Genomic DNA, 22,356 nt, shown 5'->3' on the forward strand with positions numbered 1-22,356 from the left:
TGTAACATCGTTATTTAGTAGCTTTAATACAAGCACCCGATATATGACAGGAAATGAGGTAGAATATACAGCAGGCCTTTAACAGGAAACAAACACTTTGACATTTAAACGTTGTGATTATAGCACTACATGCCCAATATTCACTCACTTTTAGCTGATTTTTGGCCTCCAGCGACTCACATTGATAAAGAAAGTTAGCTCATTATCAGCTAAATGCTGCTCTCAGTTTACAGCAGGAAGTAACACACAGTAACAGAGCACGGTAAAGTGGCCTATTTATGCTTTTTTCTGCTGTGATACATAAACAGTTTTTTCAGGATTCGAGTCGCCCAAAATAAATGCAAATGTGCCCCAACTGTCCAAGCAGGCCAACGCTGAGCTGTGGGAAAATGTTCTTTTTTTCTTCGGGTGAACTGACCCTTCCAAAAGCTGATTGGCGAGTTTAATTACCCTGAATGCCCAAATGGAGCACTTGAAGATGAGGAGGAGGAAGTAGGGTTTAATATCTGTTTAATGAAATACAGGAACTCTTGACTTCTGGGAACAATCTGCGTCACTGAGTCGCTCTTTCCTACCTCCCATGCTGTATCCCCGTCACACACACACTCCGGTGGGAATGAAACAAAGTGTGAGGGAAGCATTCCTGAAGTGAGCGGAGCGAGTTACGACTCGTTTACTGCAGCAGATGAGGTCACACAGTGTGTTTCTGTATCTAAAACCATTACAGTGGGGACATTAATGCTTTATGAGGACATTCAGAGTGGTCCTCACAACTTCAGGGACCAGACGCAGTTTAAAGAACCAGGTTCGTCAGGGGGAAGGTTTGAATTAAGGGTTTAGCTGGGAATCCTGATGTTCAGGTTTTTTAGTCATGAATTTGTTGATTTCTTTGAACGAGGACTTTCTGGGGACCACGACTTTCTTGGTGCCCCTGTGTATTACTTCATCACTGTCATCTATGTTTATCCTCTGGGGATATGCATACAAATTGAATATTAATCTACCAAATTATACTGGAAATATTTTTGGTTTGAACCACTCAAAAGATGAAAAGGAGCACAAATCAGCATCAGGAAGTTGTTTTGAAGTTTAAAGAATTGAGGGGTCGTCCTCCAGAGACCACAGATTTCTAGATGTCCCTACGTGTTAAATATCAGTAATTCATCACTGTCATCTGTGATTATCCTCTTGGGATGTGTTTACAAAAACCAGTCCATGTGATTACACTCAAGATATTTCAGTTTGTCCAAAACCGCTGCATGTTGTCTTGAGTTGAGGGTTCATCCCCTGGGAAATCTATCCAGTCAGTGCAATAACTGTCGACAGTTTGAACAAGTCCAAAATCTTAAAATCTGATCTGAAACCACCTGCTGGTGATATGGTAAAGTCAGAGGATCATCAGTGTTGGGTAGGGTTCACTCTGCAGAGACCATGAATCTCTGTGCAAAAGTTCATAACAAATGAGGGTTTGAAGCATTAAGAGCTCTTTGACCTGTCAGACAGTATCACACTCAGAACAAAAACAAACATTAAGCCCCATTCAGACAGGAAGTGTGGGATTATTTTAATATTAACTGTCCTGGTTCATGGCTAATCCTGTCTGAGGCTTAGGTAAGGTCAAGGGTAAGTCGAATTTCACCTGCTAATATGGGAAAGTAGTAAAAACGAATGAAAGCTGTCAGAAGGTTGTAACTGCGGAGGCTCATCAGTGTGAGGTAATGTCAGATTAACCTTTTAAGCCTGCATTTCTTTAAGTTTTGCCAATTTGGTGTTATTAACAGTAGAAAGGATTTGTTAAAGTGGATCAGGTAATGGTTGTAGTCCTATCTGCTGAGGTAGAGGAGGTTAATGAAGACAGTCTGCTCTGCTCAGCTGACTCCAGTCTGATGGCTTTGCAGTTTTCAACTCGCATTCGAAGCAATTATGCTCCCTTTTACCCCACAACCGCTTCCCATCTCGTCTCTGAGAGCCCTGCGAGAGGACGAGATGGAGAGGGGAAAATGAGATTTGAACCGTCTCCGCTGTCACTTAGCATTAGTTTACAGGCTCTCGCTGCCAGAGGGGAGAGGAAGCACTTTGGGGTTTTCCAGTCAGGCTCAGTTTACTGCAGGTCATTCACAGGGAGGAGTAGATGCAATCGGTTCGGGTGTGGGGGAGGAGGGCTACAAAAAGTCTTCAATTAACTCATAAAGTGGGTTTTCTGAAGCCGAGAGGAGGCTGCAGGGGACACACACGAAGCTGGTAGTTCAGCTGAGCAATCATTCAATATTATGGGCCTTCAATACTGTCATCATATATTCACAGTTTCATCAGATTCTGTCCAAATTAATGACTGAGTTATGTTTTTAAATGAAATGACATCTAGTGGTCATATGCAGAAATGCATGTAAAATGTAAATGAGCTTATATGGAAAAAAAAAAAATTAAAAAAAAAAAAGAGTTCACTTTAACCCAAACACTTCTCTAACTCTGTTTAGATAGCGCTATATAAATGCAATCCATTATTATTAGTCAGGTGTTTTGATGACAGGATGCTAAAAAAAAATACAGCTAGCAGCAACATGGTAAAATCCAAATAAAAGAAATGTTTTTAACCACATTTTTCTGGCAATGCTGAAACTGAAAACCACATCCTGGTACTCTTCTCTTTGTGAAGGTCTGGCAGTGTCACATTGTAGTGCAGAAATTCTCAAAACTCCTTAGTTAGCTTGAGATGCCGGAAACTACCTTGTTTGTCTTAAGTGCTAAAAACTCTTTAGTTAGTTTAAAATGCTAAAAGCTACCCAGTTAGCATCAATTGCTAAAAACTACTTAGCCTCAAATGCTAAAAGCAACCCGGTTAGCATCAATTGCTAAAAACTACTTGGCCTCAAATGCTAAAAGCAACCTGTTTAGAGTCAATTGCTAAATGCTACTTGGTTAGCATCAATTGCTAAAAACTACGTGGTTAGCATCAGTAGCTAAAAGCTAATTGATTATTGTTAATTGCTAAGAATTACTTGGCTAACCCTAATTACAAAGACGACTTTATTTCAAGTGATTAAAAAATATTCAGCAATAATTGATAAGTTACTGAGTTTGCCTCAAACATTAAAATTGACTTGCTTGGATTTAATGCTAAAAGCTACCTGTGTAGGTTCAGGCGCTAAAGCCTTCTTGGTTAAACTTTCTTCGTACTAAGAAATACAAAGGCCCTAGAACATAATGTCACAAACAAAAAGTAAACTCAGGTCATGGCAGTAAATGAATTCACTGAAATAAGTTGAGCACAGTTTTGTCCTCAGATTGTGTTATTTGAGTATTAGCGCCTGCTGACAGCATGCTGATGTGTGCGTTTCTCTGCAGGCGGATTACGAAGTGACTCCGGATGAGAAGAGGAAGGAGTGCGGACAGGAGCTCATCGAAAAATACTTCAACCCAAAGGTACTCTCTGATGTTTCCTGTCAGGTCTGACATGGTTTTATTTTTATTAGGACGATATCTGTTAGTATTTTTATTGTTTATTGCCCACATGTACAGGATCAGAGATAACTCAAAGCTCATTTCCCTCTGAAGCAGGAAGATATAGAAACAAGCCCAAACTGAAGACCAACGACCATCAAATGACCAAAAGGTTTCCACTGGCTTTTGGTCATTAAATGTGTCGTTTAAAGAAAATTATTGCATTGGACGATCTTGAATTTGATAACAAAACATCAGTTTTGTTGTCAAAGTAGCAGAGGAGCTCTGTCGGAGCGATTTAAACTTATATTAATGATGTATTCATTGACAAAAATATCAGACCAAAAGTCGTCAAATCTTTTCCATGTTTTACATTGTTTCTGTCTGTCGGTACCAGTGTGCTGTGACAGTGTGCACTATAGATTTATTTTATACTTTTATTCAAAATACATGACCTGCCCAGTAGAGTAAATTAATAAAACTCGTCATCACAGCAGACTGAATAGAGTCACTGAGTTTTGGACAAAGTGCTAAATTTATTTGTATTTTTAGTTTTTTACTGTTATTATTTTTTCAGCCAGTTTTGTAGCAGAAGGTTCGACTGTCTTCTGTTAAATGCCCCCACTGTGGTTGAATTTTAAAACACCTGCCTCTAGAGCGTCCCTGAACGCATCACTCAGGAGGAAGCGCTCAGTCCGGCTCGTTCTGAAGTTTCAGTGTCATGAAGGTGGTTCACTTCTCAGCAGGCGAAGGTTATGTTTGACATAAGAGATCACCGCCTGCTGACCAATCAGATCTCTGTGTTTGATAGTAAGAGGGTCAAAAATCTTTTCTCTCTACCTCAGGTGTTTCCAAGCCAGGTGAGATAGGTAGTCTGATGCCTGACCAGCATCAGTGCTTCTGATACTCTGATTGGTCATTGGCTGTGTCAGGATCAGTGAAGCCAGATAACAGAAAGAAATCCTGGCCTCGCCTTGTAGTTCAGGCCTTGGTTCAGGCCTTGGTTCAGGCTGAAGCTCCGCCCTGATGTTTCCTGCTAATTCTGTGTGAGCGCGAACGTGCAGGTCTGAACCTGCAGACGAACACAAACACCTCCCAGCTCCGTCTCAAACCTCATCCGTCCGGCTCTCTCTGTCAGAGTTACAGTCGGAGCTGATTCACTGTTTTCACCTGGATTTCATGTGTTTTTTCCCTGTGCAGTCAGAGGACCACGTGCCTGAGGTGGAGGAGGCCATGATGGCTCAGTGCACAGAGAGGCTGCAGCAGGAGGCCTGCAAAGACCTCTTCAAGGACTGCACCAAGTAAGATTGCAGGGTTTTTAAGGATTCATTTGCTGTTCTTTTGGATATATTTCCCCAGTTTAATCAGATCAGCTTTTTTAAGGTTTGATTAATGTGCTTGTTCGGACTCTCGCTCACCTCGGACCCCAGGAACATTAAGGTTGAGAGGTTTTCACTGGGCAAGGGGATACTGCCTAAAAACATACATAAACAAAAAGTGACTTGTAACACAAATGTAAAACCTAAGCTGTTAGATAAATCAAAGAAATTAAATCTGAGACCCCCCCACACACCTTACAGTCAGGAGTAAGCAGCCCTAAGGCTGAAACAATCCTCGGTCTTTGTTCAGCAGCACGGGTCACAAGAACCTGACCCGGCCTCCTGAAGCGTCCTAAGAGCCAAAAATCACACAAACAGGTGCGCTTCAAACTGGAAACGATACACCGAGTTACTTTAGTTTGATCTCAGTGATCCAGACCAGTTAAACCAGTCCATAACAAACTGTTTTCAAAGAAAATCAGAAAAGGAAACATTCAGAGCTGAGACCATTCGCCAACCAAAGACGTCACCAGATATTATTATTAGGAAACCCATGAACAGGCCGAGGTGTTATTTCCTGACTCTAATGTACATCTAATGACATCCGAGTTGACAAACCACAGTGGAAACCCATAAAACCAAAATAATATGGTTGTTGACTCAATCAGTACTTTTAACCTTCCCTTTCACTGCAGTTTAGTAAAGCTGGGATCCCCACAGCACCATTTACAAACTGGAGTAAGAAACAGTTTCCATTTCAGGGTAAATAAATTAAATCAGCTGAGTCAAATGTATTCTTTTACCTTGAAATATTTAAAATACAACAGCTGCTCTTTTTGTTCATGCTTTCTAACAAAAAGCCTTTGAACTCTAGGACTCGTTTATGGCGTCAGCATTTACCTGATGATGGTCAAACACACGAGTAACGGCACCAACAGCTGACTACAACAAAATAAGACGAGCAAAAAGATGAATGTGCCACATCCAGATCCTATCTCAAGTCCAAGCTGCTTCACTTTACTGGGAATATCACAAGATCTGGAATATTCTGCTTCGCCTGCTGCCGCTTTAACCCGACTCTGTGGATGGGCAGTGATGTGCGTTTTGTCTCTGCTTCACAAAAAAAAAAAAAGAGGAGTTTAAACGGAAAATTTCCCCCAGAATCTTCCTACTCAGACGCTTCATTTTATGGACACATGAAGGAAAATGTGATTACATCTACGTTTGAGAAGCTGCAGGTTTTCCGAGCGTGTGATGAGCTTGGAAACGAATCAGCGTTTGTTTGAACAATGCCCTGTTTGTGTAGGCGCGGCAGAGAAATTGCCACTTAATGTCAAATATAAGAGATTCAGTTGTGCGGATATGACAGACTTTATCCATTCTGCGTGAAATAAAACATCCCTTTGTGTCGAGGGTGTCGGCGTTAGCGCTTATCCAGAAATATCTCTGGTAAACATCGAGGGCCCTGCAGAGAAACCGGCAGCCGGGCTTTGATGTCGGCCCCGTGCGAAGTCTTTAAAGTCACAAGGCTCGAGTCCAACTGAAGTCAGAGTTCAGCGCAGCAGCGATTTTTAGAGTCAACGGTTTTTTCAAACTTGTGTCCTGAGTGTTGTGTGTGTGAGGGGTTATGATTGGCCCAGAGGAGGACCAAACGCCCGAAGAGTTCTCCGTCTAATAACGTTTGCTGGAGTGTTTCTGGGGTTTTTGTTAGGCAACAATAATTCAATTCAGTTTTATTTATATCGCGCCAAACCACAACAACAGTCGCCTCACGGTGCTTCAGAATGTACGCCAAAGAGCCGACAGCATACAGAGAGATGTGTGACAATGAAATTCCAATAATCACAGTTTCATTTTAAAGCCCTGAGTGTTTGTAACGTCTCCAGTATCGGTGGCTGTTTGTCAGGCTGCAGATGACGTAAAACAAAACTAACTAAAAAAAGGAAAAGAAAAGTTTGACTTGAGCAGGTTGTAAAAATAATATGAATACATTTAATGCTGCTTCTCTGATGCGGTGTGCTAACAACACTCACATGTTGAGTAACGTCCTCTTCATCGCTGCGTAGGCGTGATGCAGCGCAGAGAGGCAAAATCAACACCACGATCTCTGAACTGCAAATGTAAAGCAGCCATCGTGCATCATCTTACAGCTGACAGTAGACCATTCAAAGCTCTGTGTGGGTCACTCTGTGGCTGCCCACCTGAGGGTAACCTGCAGTTCCTCTAACGTCCACCTGAGGCTTACTGCAGGATGCATACAGGGCACCCAAGGATGAAACATTTATGGCTAACGCTGTAATTTAAAAAGCCTGTGCATCGAAGCAGAGTCTCATTGAGGGCACTGATGACCGAAGAAGAGGTGTGTGTAAGAGAGGAGGTTTAGACCTGCAGGATTTCAGGAGCATCCAAAACAGGAAATAAGCAAACGGGTTTGTGATAAAACCACGACAGACCCAGCGATGTTTGCATGCTTTGCAGCATCTTATTAACGGTTGATGTACACTCAAACACCTCGGCTGCAGCTCACAGCCGGACACATACCAACAACAACAAAACTAATGACAACAGCACAGCCTTTTGCACTGGCGAGGTGATTGCAGATGCCGTGCAGGTGCGTCCATCTCACCTGCAGCAGCATCACAGACCACGCCTCACCACAGAGTTAGTCTGCACAGTACCTTTTTTTGTCTGGCTTTTAGATGACTCGACTAGTCTGAGATCTCTCCGTTGTCCAGCCATCCGTCCATATTGCTTATCTGAGTGCAGGATGGAGCAGCACCTCCACCAGCTCATCCGCAGAGACAGTGTGGGACTCTGAAGCCAGACATGTTATGTCATCTCTGCAGCATGTCCCTCCTCGTAGTAGGACACACCTGACGCACCTCACATAGGGGGTCTGCTGGGAGGTGTCCTACTCAGTGTCCTGAGCATGGACTGACTCCTTTCGATGTGGAGGACCATTAGCTCTGCTCTGAGCCCCTCTGAGTCGTTTAATCACTAATAAAGTGTCACCAGGAACATCCCAACCCACAACAAAGTCATGTTCAACTCGGCAGGTTTGTGTCCACATGAAGGGAATAAAATACCTGAAAATTAGGGGTGGGCGATATAAACGATATACGATAGAAACTATATAAATTTGGCCAACGATAGAGATTTTGACTATACCGCTCTATCGCGATAGCGCATGTTGATGATGTCATCAAGCTGCGCCTGTTTTGGTCGAAAGCATCGCAGTGGCTACTATTATCATCTGCAAATTATGCTGACAGTCATAGCAAAGAGATGAAGCACTTAAAGGATTAAAGGATTTTAAGTGCGCCTTATAGTGTGGAAAATACGTTATACAGAAGAAAAGAATATATCGCGATATATATCGTTACCGCACATGCTTCAAATTATATCGCGATATGAATTTTAGGCCATATCGCCCAGCCCTACTGAAAATCCTTCATTTTCCTAAGAGTCCAGTGTGAGGTTCACCTTAACCCAACGAGACCAGTCAGGTCACAGCAAACAGGAGACGCAGAAATAATTAGATTGTTGACTTAAATGATCGGAGAGCTCTCAGTGATGAAGCTGAATTCAGTGTGAAACTGACAGCTGTTGTGTGTTGTGTGTTTTCCAGACTGATCCATGACTACCTGAGCATGGCGCCCTTCGCAGACTACCTCGACAGCATGTACTACAACAGGTTCCTCCAGTGGAAATGGCTGGAGAGGTAACATTTAAGCATAAACACCAACTTTCTCTTTCTCCTTCTTTCTTTCTGCTCTCTGTGTGCAGCAACTTCTTCAACTTAAAAAAAAATAACTCAGGCGCATTCAGAGGCACTAAATCCTCCACAGGACCAGTATGAACACGCTCAGCTGCTTCATCAGTGTCCTTCAATCTCCTCGGGGGGTTAACGGGGGTGAGAACAGTCTTTACAAACAAAATCACCGTCACACATTTAAAAATCTGATTTGGAAATTGCTCAATGGGGATGTTTCACTTTTCTGTTGAATATTATGGGGTAGCTACTCAAACAGACAGCCTAAAGGGGGTTCTGCAGAATTTCAAGCAACACCTGAGGGCGTTTGCTCGATCATGCAGTGTGACCGAGCAGTGTCTAATCACGTCTTCAGAAATAAGAGATAAACGCTTCCACAGAGCTGTGCTGAGCGATAACAGGTTTACAGAAAAACAAAGGATGAAAATCTCTCCAAACAACTCCTAAATACCTGAAGGAAGAGCAGCGATTCACCTTCAGCTACACTTTTCTATTCCTGGATTCTTTGAGGTTTGAACAGCAGGTGGGTGTGGCTTCTGTGACATCATACACATCCTAGAGCAGAAAAAAACCCAACTGCTCCTGGCACAGGGAGTACTTAAACAACTTAGACTTCCTATAAAAATCAAGCAGTCGGCCCCTGCTGGTTGGCTGAAAGAGACGTCCATGTTTTTATACACAGCAGATGGCGCTGTAGATCGTTTTTAAATCACACCAGAAAATAGACACAGCAGGGAGTCTCAAAGTGTGGGCCACAGCCCCCTGGTGGTCTATGAACGAACTGCAGTTTGGCAAAAAGAAACATTTGACAATAAAAAATTACGTTTTTTTCCACTAACCAGTTCAGGTTTTGGGAGGGCTGCAGCCTATCACAGCAGCCATACTGGACAAGTCTGTTGCAGGGCTCACACATTAGTATTTAATTAATTTGTTATCGCTCATTTGCAAGAAAAGTAAAAGGGAAGCTGTTTATAGAGAATTGAGATCAAGCAAATCTTTGTGAACCAACAATGAAAGAAGTTCTTCTTCTTTAGTCTTGTGTGTCACACTTGTTTTTTTAAGATTTGAGTGTGGCTTCCTTAGAAATGTTTGGTTAATTATGAAGCGACCTGCAGCTGCTCGAAGGACGGAGTGACACAACTCAAGGTCGCATCTGGCGACCTTAACTTTTCCCTTAGGATATTCTGTCACATGACTGCGCTGCCACTTTAGCACACAGAGAAATTGGAAGAAATAGTTTCTTCTTTCAACACTGAGAAAAATATCCACAAGCCAAAATCCAGACTTCCCACAGGGACTTCTCCTGATGAGGATTCCCAGGAAACACCAGGGTCCTGATTCCTGGTATTCAGCTGTAAGCGCGCTCTGATGAGTGCTTTGTTAATTTGTTTGTGGTGGAGTAAGCTGACACACAATGGCATAATGGCAGTTTTGTCAGGTTTGTTTGCTTCTCTGATGGTTCCCAGTCTCCACTTTGAAAACTTCAGCGATGCCGCAAACACACTCTGGATCCTGCAGACTGTTTTGCTTTCATTGTTTAAACTTCTGCTCATGATGGATTAGCGGAAACAACACTCTTGGGAAACCAGGGAATCTTACAGGGATCCACGTTTAGCAGATATAAAACACGAGTCTCCTTTGTTCCAGCCTCACATGCCGTTTAACAGTTTTTTTTTAAGGGTTTAGCATGATCGGTTTTCCGGGAACTGCGGAGGGTCGTTGACCTCAAACTTGTCAGTTCATCGACTGAAGTTTCGAGGACTAGCTCTGAATTCCTTCCTTTAAATGAGGCAAAATCATGAGAAATGAGCACCATAAGTGGAAGTTCTCTTTTAGCAGTAAAGCCAGGCTGCCGTGCTGCTGACTGACAGAGATTAAAGTCGTGGTCATTCAAGATGTCTGCACGCAGTTATCAGAGAGACAGCTTGAGCCAAGAAATTGTTTTACATAAAGCTGCATGTCATTTTTAGTCACTCTAAGAGGGCAGTAGAAAATTTAGCTCATTTATAGTTCGGAAATATAATTCATTGATTTGTTCAGTGTAGTCAAAAAATTTACCTGACGTTGTTTTGCTCAGCAAGGCTAAAAGAATTATAGTCAGGTTTGTTCTCAAAAGATCAGCGTTGCTGCTTTACCAGGTGTAACAATTAAGCTTAACATCCAGGCATCCATGAAAACAGGATTTATGAAATTTAACAGAGTTAGAAGTTAGCAGGAAGTTAGCTCGCTAGTTTGCACCTAAACATGAGATAGCATGTTCTGACTGAGAGATTTCTGAAAAATTCAAACGTACAGCTCTGCTATCACTTCCAACATAAATGAAGACAGAAAACTAAACAGCAGTGACGTTTGTAGGGTTACTGAAGCTGGGCTAGCTGGTATATAATGTTGTGCTACGTGGTGGCTAGCGACACAGCTATGTTAGCATAACATAAACAGTGAAGCTGGAGGACGAACGCTAACTTTTTTCCATTCAATAAAAGTTAACGTGAGGGTTCCCGATGGTTAGAGACAAATGCAATCGCATGGCAGGATGCTGTAAACGGACCAAACTCCAGTCAGGAGAACAACTGAGATAATCCATCAACAATACGAGGTTAGTCATTAATATACTGCTGCATGGGCTGTAGTTACATCGTAAGGGTTTAAAAACTGAGCTTTAAAAACACAACAGCCTTAATAAACACAGAGTAATTTGGGCCTGGAAGCAGGATTCATCACGTCATCACTTAAAGATAGCATGTGGGGTCCCACAGGGCTTAGACCTTGGACCTCTTTATAGAAATAAACTAATGACTGCCAGTTATGTCTCATTTAGTCCTGAAAAAAAAAAGTCCTCCCTGTACTTCTGTCTGCCTGGCATTAAAAACTCAATGACTTCTTGCAATTTAACTCAGAAATATGATCAGAACAAGGATTGTAGTCTTATCCAACAGGGACACTCCCCATCTTGGACTGCTAAGAACCAAAGTAAAGCAATCTAAACTTTATTCAGATAGAAAATAATTAAATGCCTAATGGAGATTATGGTATTTTCATCTTGCCTTTGGTCTCCAACAAGATTATAAAACATAATACCTCCATTTCTTCCAGCCTCCTGATCAGAGGCCAGAAACTGATAAATGAGCCTAAATTTGAGTTAATGTTCAACTAAAGCTACCAGGTCACAATCTGAATAAACCTCAGAATTTTTGTCTTTTATTAACTTAGGCAAAAAGACACAAAGGGATTTAATTGGTGAACTTAAAGATGAACAAAATCTTTGTGCTTCAAGTAAGGAGAGAAAAGTGTCAGACGTGACGACAAGAAGGAAAGTAATTTTACCCTGTCAGTACTTCTTAAAAGCTTCTCTCGTGCAGGCAGATTGCTCTCTTGCTGGAAAAACGAGACAGACTGACTAACTCAAGAGAAGCATATGCCCGCAGACTAATGGGGCTGATTTAGCAGGGCTGGGTAATGGCTGATAGTAAGCAGCTGATGATGCAGGAGTGCAGTCAGAGAGAGTGAAGAAACCTAAACGGGGAAACTGGCTCTCAAAGTAATGTCAATAATTTATTATTTGCTTCCCACCCTGTTAGCTAGCTGTGTCTCAATTTAAATCAGAAGCTGGATCTGTGATTGTTTTTCGCCTGTATGTGGAGTTGTGTTGGAGTCTCTGTTGTGCTGATGTTGATTAATATGCTGTTTGTAAGCTAATGCTAGCTAGTGTTGCTCATTGTTGATGCTGGGAAATTAGGAAAGGGAATTGGACGTAAGCATCAGTGTGACTTTATCAACTTATCACATAGAAATCAGTCCACACGCTATTAAAGCATAAAGAGAAAGATGGAGAAAATCTTTGAGTTTCATTAGAGTCTGTTCCAACACTGTCAATAAAAAGATATTAACACATTAAAAGTGAGGGCTACTGCACGTTTTAATATGCAGGGCAGCAGAGAGAGTGGTGCTTTTGTTGCTAGTAACTTTCCATATTCCTTGTGATTTCCATTTGAATACATTAGATGATTGTTGGCAGATAAATTTGCCAATAAAAGCACCAAGGATGTCACATGTGCTTAATGCAAAAATACACAAACCAATGCCAATTATTAAAAAATGCAAATGTGAAAAAAGAAATAGGAGAATTTTCATCCCATGGCTTATTAAGCAGTAAATGAGTCATCAGGTTTAGTGAGCCTGTGCCCCAGGGTCCATTTAAATTACCTGGTTGGATGACCAAAATGCCCAAAAGGGGTGATGAGATGAGAGTGTTGATCCCAGGAGGGTCCAGATCAGTGGTGCTGGTGTTTATTACAACAGTGTGCGGTTCTCTGCAATCCATTTACCAACGACTGTCTGTCAACAGAAAAACTGTATTTCAAACCACTGCATTGTTCAAACAGGTGGCATGCAGAGCTGCTGGTATCTTATAGTTTTCACACAATATGTCATTATTAAAGTAACGGTCACCTGAAGATCAAAACAAGACACTAAGGCTACGTTCACTCTGCAGGTCTTAATGCTCAGATTCGATTTTTTGATCAAATCCGATTTTTTCTGTCTGCTCGTTCACACTACAAATAAAATGCAACAGCAAACGTGCTCTAGTGTGAACGCTCAAAGCGGCCGCATGCGCAAAAGAAGACGTCACACACAACGCGCTCTGTTTAGACCCAGAGCAAACAGTATTGTTTGACTGATGGCCTTAATATAAAGACTTGTTTCTGACTTTACGTTTCACAATTTTGCTTTAAGTTATAAAGATATTTTGTTATTTACATTTGGCCTAATAATGATCCTTATTGCTGTTTTAGAGAGGAGCGGTGCTTCAAAGGATAGCTGCAGATTTCTGTCAGAATCTGCAGATTATACAGTACAAATAAAATGTTCACGTTTCTCCAACGTTTTCTTCTAAACAGTTTCACTGGATGGCCAGGAAGCGTTCGCGGTGTCTTCTCTGGCGCTGATAATTGGCGTCTGTCTTGTGTCAGTGACGTAAAAGACGGATTTAATGCGACATGACCGTTCAAACAGCAGTTGCTTTCTAAAACATCAGATATGTATCGATTCAGTACCAGATACGAAAGTGACCCAGGTCGGATTTGTGCCATTCACACTGTCATAGCATGATCGGATATGGGTCGCATAGGGTCAAAAAAGTCGGATTTGATGCGCTTTCGCCTGCAGTGTGAACGTAGCCTTAATCTACTTTTGTTAAACCAAAGTAATGGATTATTGTTAAATCAGATGTATTAAGTAGATACTCAGTGTTGATCACTTCTAACAAAGTTTAGATGATAACTGCTAATTCAAGTTATCATGGTTGATCAAACCCAAATATCAGTGGTTTTCCCTACTCCCCAGGAAAACTGACTATATAGCTAACTGATAGCTAGCATCTGATGTCAAGCTAATAGCTAATTAGCATTACCTTTGACAAAGAGACTAAGAGGACAAAAAAATCAAACAAAAAAATTATTGACACATCCAATAAGAAAACAAATGAAATTTTAGCACTCATGCTAGCATTAGCCAACATTGACCAGACAAAGACTAAAAGTTAAAATTGGTCCATAAAACCAAACAAAGAATCTCCACGACTTGAACATCTGACCAAACAGTTTTCTCCTCATAGTCAATTTCCTAACAGGCTAGCGAGGCTCTAATAGATACAACTGGGTTTCTTTTAACTAATGATAGCCGATATGCTAATAGTAGCCTACAAATTGTTTGATAACCATAGTAGCAGTTAGCTGGCTTTCTCTCTAATTTATCTCTTGACAAATAAAAAAATAAAGTAATAAAAGAAATGTGGCTGTTTTTCGTGTGACATGTATATGGCTCTTATGTGTCTGAAGTTAAAGTTTGTTTGCAATTCTTTGTTTTTCTTGATTGGAGACAAACAAACAGACTTAACACTGCTTTTCTTTCAAGTTTTAAACTGGTTTTAAACTGGTTCAGCTATATCATCATTATAGCTTTCCTAAACATCCTTTTTTCATGTCATTTCATTTCTAAACACGTGTACATTGGTTTTTAAATTGGACGTTTATTAAAGTGAGCTTCTCTCTTTGTCAAACAGGCAACCAGTGACGAAAAATACATTCAGACAGTACAGAGTTTTAGGAAAAGGTGGTTTTGGAGAGGTGAGTACTGAAAGTTTTTGTTACTTTAATTATAATGTGTTATGTTGCCATAATGTCATTAAAACAGTCTTTCTTGAGCAGCTACAGTATATACAGGTAAAGTTACCTGAGTTAAAAGTTCAGAGGCTCTGCCCTCATTTGAGGTCAGTGAAGATTTGAATGAAAAGTTATGCATTGGTAAGTCAGAAAGTTCTAGACTTTAAGACATGTTTTTATTGGATTTAATCTCAACCGTTAAGAAATCAGAGGCTGTAGATGAGTTTGTAGGTCCTAACACTGGCCAACGAAACAGAGGGCAGAAGGAAAAGTTGTCAATTACGTTCCAGTCATTCAGATTCAGAGAAATGGGTGCTGTTTCACTGAGGTCAGACTAAAACAAATGCATTAAAACCTTTAAACGGTCTAATCGTGCAGAGGAGTTCAGTGTTCCTAATTCAATCTTTTCTTTGGCCCCTGAAATGAAGGACTTTATCGGAGGCATCTAAATCCTGTTACACAACACTGAATGGTGTCTCTGTGCCCTCTGTTCGTCTAATGAGACGAGTCTTTTTTAATTCCAAACACTGATAGCTGATTAGGCGTATACGCATCAGGTCATGAGATAACAGGGGACATTAAGTCAGGGTCAGGTGTCGGTTCAGATCACGGTGAGTCGCATTTACTGGAACCACAAGGAAGGTCATGGTGAGGAAAAAACAGGGGACACCTTTAAGTGATACACAAAGGCAATTCGGAGTGCTAACATTTTCTGACAGTCTTTGACCTGTATGAGGGGTTCTGGGGTCGTTCAGTGCCTCCCATCTGACCCCCTCAGAGTCAGCTGATTGCTTTTGTACAGTAACTTCAGTATATTTAATGAAACCATGCAAATCTTACCTCCAGGCTCAGAGGATGATCTGAGCACTGATACTACCAGAAGGAGGAGGACACTGCACTGAACACAGCTGGATGCTCTCCTCTGAAGTTTGTACAAGTTAATAAAAGGGACAAGCAGAGCAGACAATGAAGCAACAAACCGCAAAGATCCCAAAACCCTCCGTGCATTCTCCAGAAAGAGAAACAATGTTTAATCCGCGTCCAAGCTCCATGAAGCATGTCTGATTTAAATTCATTCCTCTGGTACAGTTTGGCAAAATCAGAACAAAATCCAGGGTTTGTTTCGGTTCTTCTGCGTCGAACAGTTTTACTCTGAATGATGTTGGATAAGATAATCATCATGTCTGTATTGTCACTGTAACAAATACAACATAATTGTATTTGCAGTGTCAAAAAGAAAAAGCTTAAATGTGGTTGTTTTTACCACAGCTTGTGTTTCTCAGCCATGAACGTTTCATGCAATAGTCAGCCTGTCGTGGTCAGTAGTGAGTTGTTTCTTTACCTTAACACTGCTGCTGCCTCACAAAAGTATGGAAGCCCGTTTCCGCCACTAAATAAAAACAAAAAAGCTAGTATCCATAACTCGAAATTTCGAGTTATTTTCTCAAAATTTTGACTTATTAACTCAAATTTCGAGAAAAGTAACTCGAAATTTCGAGAAATATAACTCAAAATTTCGAGTTAGCTCTGCCAATCAAAAATATACGTGAATGAGGTCGCTTTCTTGTTACCCGGAAGCACATGGCGCAGAGGAACGCGCACTCAAAAACGGATCCCAACAAATTGGCGCTTTCGCGAGTACGTTTGCTGATAGTAACACCATGTGATTCAGCTAATAACACAGGGATTTCATCATTTGTGAAGCCAGGCTGAAAACACTCAGCAATCTGTGCATTCACGACTGGATGTAATACCAGTAGCTTAGCTGTAGCATTTGTAGCTGAGGGCTTCAGCTTCCGGGTAACAAGGAAATGACGTCATTCACGTAGATTACTGATTGGCAGCGCTAACTCGAAATTTTGAGTTACTTTTCTCAAAATTTTGAGTTAATAAATCGAAATTTTGAGTTAATATGTCGAAATTTCGAGAAAATAACTCGGAATTTTAAGTTATGGATCCTTTTTTTTTTTTTTAGTGGTGGAAACGGGCTTCCATACAAAAGTCACTACAGCTGAAACATTAAGTTTCCTTTAACTGTGTGTTTATGTGATATAATCCAATGTGAACTCGTTTCCTCCTCATTTGCTGCAGTTAATATAGTTTGATATATTTTTTTTAGTTTTCATGATTTTTTCAGTCAGTTTCTAGCGAGGTTTGTATGGAAGCCCGTTTCCACCACTAAAAAAAATAAAAATGTATCCATAACTCGAAATTTCGAGTTATAGATACTTTTTTTTGTGTGGTGGAAACGGGCTTCCATAGTTTTGTTGGTTTTAATTTTTCTTTTTTAAATGATGATATTTTCAGGGATCCTAACGTGTCCTTTTTCTTCCACCCCGTCCTCTGCAGGTGTGTGCCTGTCAGGTACGAGCCACGGGGAAAATGTACGCCTGCAAGAAGTTGGAGAAGAAGAGGATAAAGAAGAGGAAAGGAGAGTCTATGGCCCTCAACGAGAAGCAGATCCTGGAGAAAGTCAACAGCAGATTTGTAGTAAGTATCTCATCTCAGCTTCAGATTCAGCTCGAGGGATCGTTGCGGTGGCAGTAATTAAAAGGCAGCGCTGAGGTTTGCAGCGTCTCTGCTGTGGTTTGATTCTCGACCAGATGGACTTCGTTCAGCTGTTATTTGATTTGGACGGCCGTCAGTCGGCTCGTCCGGGCTCTCGGGCCTACACGGTCTCCCGGGGTTTAATGCGAAAACTCACAGACGGCTTTAATTAACACATCTTAATCAGTTTGGAAATCTTTGGCACGAGGTTTTTGTGTTTATGTGTGCAGAACAGAACATGCTGAACTTCCTAAACTTGAATGGATTACAGTTTTCAAAAGAAAACAGTCGACGGCGCGGACAAACTCAGATTATCTTCAGCACGGCATCTGAGGACAGTGCGCACATTTTTGATGCAATTCAACGTCCTCGTTGCAAATACGTTTAAATCCTAAATGAAAACCAGCCACAGCATTTCCCCTGCGTCAAGTCAGTCGACCTCTCAGTGTCAGAGATCTTATTGGTTGCCTACAGATTCCACATATCTTCATCCACATGTGTGTATGAAGAGCCGGAGCCTCGGTGAGCATGTTGGCAGTGTGTGTGTAAGCAGCTGCAGCATACTGCTTAACAACCTCAGGGCTTTAGAGCAGCTCTCAGATCAGCTCGTCGATTTAGTCACAAACGGCTGAAAGTTGTGTGAATCATGCAAAGCCGCCCTAGAAGAGTCCACGAATCACTCCCAGCATCCAAATGCTTAAACACACGACTCCTGTCCATCTCCAGGTGAGTTTAGCGTACGCCTACGAGACCAAGGACGCCCTGTGCCTCGTGCTGACTCTCATGAACGGCGGCGATTTAAAGTTTCACATCTATCACATGGGTGACGCGGGTTTCGATGAGAAGAGAGCCATCTTCTACACCGCGGAGATCTGCTGCGGCCTGGAGGACCTCCACCGGGAGCGGATCGTCTACAGGTGAGCACCCAGACACCTTCCTCTCGTCTCATTGGCTCCTGCCTTTCTGCTCACTCTCCGTGTCTTTATCCTCTGCGTAGGGACCTAAAGCCAGAAAACATCCTGCTGGACGACCACGGTGAGTCCGATTACCGAGGAGGAGATATCGCCACCACAAACATCATCAAATCTTTAATTCTGCACGTCTTTCAGTAACATTGCACGATGAACTTTTGCAGTAATTCCAGTCAGTGTTTGGAAAAATAAAAATATGGCAGGTGGGGGGGAGGAGGGTGAAAATGAGGCCTTGTTAAAGATCTCTGGGAAGCAGCAAATCATATTTATCTGACTCAAATACAGATTAAAAAGCATTTATGGTTAACATGAGCTCCGCTTCCACTCCAAGATTCACTTTTGCAGTGTCAGTGTTTGCCGTTAAACACCAGAGGGCGCTCTGACTCCAGGAAACTCGCCTCAGGCAGCGCCAGTCTCACTAACAGAGTGACTGAAGCTAAAGACAAACGCCATGAAAGTCTAAATCTGAGATTCTCCGTTTGAAAAACTTTGTCTAAAACAATGATTGATGGTTTGTTCCATGAATCTCAGCCTTCAATGGGAATCTGATTTCTAAATACAGTCCTGAGCCACCCCTCCTTTCTTTACAGTGAGCCAGACTCTGTTGTCACTTTCAAAGTTTCTTAAACAATAGTTCTCCAGCTCGCTGAGAGTCGGTCCGAGTTCTGCTGCTTCTTCATTCATAATCAGTCCAGTCCGTGTACCTGGACCACTTTAACTCTGACTTTTCAATAATTCAATCTTAAAAAGAGCTCAAGGGATGAACCAGTGTTGTGTCCACATAACAGACACGTTTGCAAAGAACTAGCAGTTTGTTACTAACACAAAAACATAATTTGTTTCCATTTATTTAGATAAATCAATAAAAATGACAGTCTGGAAGGCATTTAATGCCATTTTGCACCAGCAAGGCGCTTTTCATAGAGAGAAAACTGATCTCAGCATGCTAACATATACTGAGATATGCTGGACAAGTGGAGGAAAAAAGAAGTGGCAGGCCTACAAAACTGTCTACAGTTGAATCACCAGTGACTGAAAGTCTCAAGAAGTCAGAAACAGGCCTGTGTAGAGCGAGTGGACCACAGGAGGGAGCTTTGAGCAGATGGATAGATGGAGTATATCTTTAATTAGCCGATTATCCTCATGTGTGCTAACATTTGTGTCTTCAGGTCACATCAGGATATCAGACCTGGGTCTAGCGGTTCATGTGCCAGAGGGAGAAACCATCAAGGGACGAGTGGGAACAGTGGGATACATGTGTAAGTGACCTCTGACCTTTACTGAGCAAGTACATTTATGTGAGCACTGCACTAAAGTATGAAGTGCTCTCACATCAAACACATTTCAAAGGAACGTTAAATGTTTTTACCAACTTTAATTTAACACTGAGACATTTCACAATAACAGAAAGCTTTTACACATAACACTCGAGTGTTGGGAAACATTTGGTTATTCCTGTGTATTTGTACTCAGTTTATCTATTTCAAGACTTTTACAAAGTGGTAATTGTACTTTTACTGTAGTACAAACATCCACCTTACGATCCAGATTTCTAATTTCTCTCCCACCGCCTCCTCGCTCCCCTCCAGCTCCAGAGGTGGTGAAAAACGAGCGGTACACCTTCAGCCCTGACTGGTGGGCGCTGGGCTGCCTGCTGTACGAGATGATCGAGGGCCAGTCGCCTTTCCAGCAGAGGAAGAAGAAGATCAAGAGGGAGGAAGTGGAGCGGCTGGTGAGGGAGGTGGAGGAGGAATATTCCAGCAAGTTCTCCGAGGACGCCAAGTCCCTCTGTAAAATGGTGAGTGGATGCGCCGGCGAGCGGCCAAATCAGCTTCTTTGTCTTCGGCGTCTTTAGCTCCCATCTGCCACCTCAGTCACGTTTTTAGACTCAGCTTTTCAGAGTGGCTGAAACGTTGCGGCGAGATCTCCCTGCTCCCTGCGATTATTCGTAATCGTCCAATATTCCTGGATCCAGGAGGACGTGTGGATCCAGATTAGTTTGTGATATTTACCCGAGCTGTACCCAGATACATTTATCCCATTCATCCAGACTCAGAACCGAACATAAGACAACGTTAGCTCATAACTCCACGAGGCTGGGGGTGTGTCTCCCCCCAGAATCCAGCCTTCTTTGGCGTGAAAGGCAAACATTTTAAAACGCTGCACCACGTCATGGTCGAGGGCCAAATCACAAACCTCGTTATAAACATCATCCCAGATTTTGGTGAATGGACGAAACAAATGACCGAATTCTCACGCAGAGAAACGTCCAGGAACACGATGCAGACGTGTGCCTTTGCCGTCTTCGCGGCGAGCTGACGGATACGCGTCGTCGGTCTGCGGTTCAGCCATGTTTGCTGAGTCTGCTAACAAACAGAAGACGGAATAACCTCCCAACAGGAAATACTGCAGTTTGTTTTTGGTCATTGGTCAGATTTCAACCTGCATCTTTTTTTTTTTTTTTTAAATGAAAGTCAGGCGGGAGGTTGATTAAGGTGAGATCTGTGGTCCACCTGAGTTTATCCTGACTCGTAATTGGACACCTGGAGGGCGAGTGCACACGGCTCAACTGGTCTGCGTACACTTAAAGTAATGATCTGCAATACTTTTGGCTGAAAGATGGGAAATTATTGTCATCTCACTGCAGGGTTTCAGGAAAACCTGTTCCATGCTTAGGAAAACAAGCTTTAGACGAGGGAACTTCCTCCTGAAGATCAGACTCACGATGCGTACAGACTGTGGAGGCCAGACAAGCAAAGCTGGATCACTGGCACTGTGTCTGCTTCATTTTAATAAAGAGGGTAGCAAACATCCAGAACTCTTTGCCTTTGGCTGCTTTTCGCAGACACGTCATGCTTTGAATACAAACACACAGCTTCCTGCTAAAACCCTGTAAAACTGGTGGAAAATGAAACCCGGCTCAGGCGTAACCGCTGATGCTTTAACGCCTGACCTGAAGCAGTAACTCTCCACCTTCTCTAAAGCTCTGCTGTGTTTTTAACCCCTCAGCTGCTGGCCAAAGATCCCACCGAGAGGCTGGGCTGCCTGGGGGGCGGAGCCACTGAGGTCAAAGCTCATCCCATCTTCCGCTCCATCAACTTCAAACGGCTGGAGGCCGGCATGCTGCAGACACCCTTCATCCCTGACGTAAGTCCACAGCGAGCACACCGACATGCTCACTGGTTTAGCTTTATTAAAAAAGATTTTCATTTTTATCATTTAGAACAAAACTCGGCTTCTGAAGAGTCGTTGACAAGTTTGTGACTTGACGTTCAGGTACGAGCCTGAAAACAGGTTTGTTGGTGACCCGAGATGAAGTCTGAGACTCTTCATCCGTCACACACAAATGATGAGATCTGTATCTGTCAGTGCGTACAGTGTTTGCCTTTATTTTGGAAGGTTCAAAAGTACAAAGTCACAAAGTTCAAAGGTTGGAAAAAAACCCTGAAATCCAAAAATAAACACGAGAAATCAGGAAGGACGCAGCGAGCAAATCAGGGATCATAAACAGAAGTCTTAACAAACAAGACTATTTATAGACGAGGCAGTGATGACACAACGAGGCGCATGAGGGAGCAAAGCACACGGCAGCTGACAACAGTCAGCGACAGGTGAAGACGAGGGGGAGGGGCAAGAAAATGTAAAAACTAGACTCGACAGCGTCTAACCAATCAAAAGGTGTTTCATACATCACATGACTCAAGCGCCACCTACTCCACAGATGGTGATTAAAAATCTATAAAAACATAAAACTGTTATAGAAGGACTTGTGATTCTTTTGAGTTAGTGCAAAATAAACATTTAATTCTACCAGTGATACTAAATACACAAGAAAACTCAAAACATTAAATATCACAAAAATACCAAACTCAGTAACATCTCTGGGGTCACGTCATGTGGACATCGCTGGGATCAACGATGATTCTGTGATTCTACCGTTAAAACTATCAGAGCTGTCTGTGCATCGTCAGCCAACGTCACAGATTAAGGCTACGTTCACACTGCAGGCGAAAGCGCATCAAATCTGACTTTTCTGACCCTATGCGACCCATCTATCCGATCATGGTCTGACAGTGTGAACGGCACAAATCCGATATTTTCAAATCCGATCTGGGTCACTTTCGTATGTGGTACTGAATCCGATA

General features: G+C 42.2%; 1 protein-coding gene across 1 annotated transcript in view; it reads left to right on the forward strand.

The window, feature by feature from the left end:
• The window catches only part of grk6 (G protein-coupled receptor kinase 6), a 49,955-nt gene that overhangs the window by 22,471 nt on the left and 5,128 nt on the right, over positions 1 to 22,356 (forward strand). Inside the window, exons 4-13 of the mRNA XM_084940978.1 lie at positions 3,346 to 3,423; positions 4,642 to 4,742; positions 8,389 to 8,481; positions 14,594 to 14,657; positions 17,043 to 17,183; positions 17,967 to 18,157; positions 18,238 to 18,275; positions 19,381 to 19,470; positions 19,801 to 20,009; positions 21,221 to 21,358. Coding sequence (XP_084797104.1) covers positions 3,346 to 3,423; positions 4,642 to 4,742; positions 8,389 to 8,481; positions 14,594 to 14,657; positions 17,043 to 17,183; positions 17,967 to 18,157; positions 18,238 to 18,275; positions 19,381 to 19,470; positions 19,801 to 20,009; positions 21,221 to 21,358 — 1,143 coding nt within the window. The remainder of the gene's footprint in view (positions 1 to 3,345; positions 3,424 to 4,641; positions 4,743 to 8,388; positions 8,482 to 14,593; positions 14,658 to 17,042; positions 17,184 to 17,966; positions 18,158 to 18,237; positions 18,276 to 19,380; positions 19,471 to 19,800; positions 20,010 to 21,220; positions 21,359 to 22,356) is intronic.

Source organism: Perissodus microlepis, chromosome 10 (assembly GCF_051167445.1).
Source record: "Perissodus microlepis isolate ML-2025 ecotype Zambia chromosome 10, ASM5116744v1, whole genome shotgun sequence".
Classification (NCBI taxonomy): Eukaryota; Metazoa; Chordata; class Actinopteri; order Cichliformes; family Cichlidae; genus Perissodus; species Perissodus microlepis.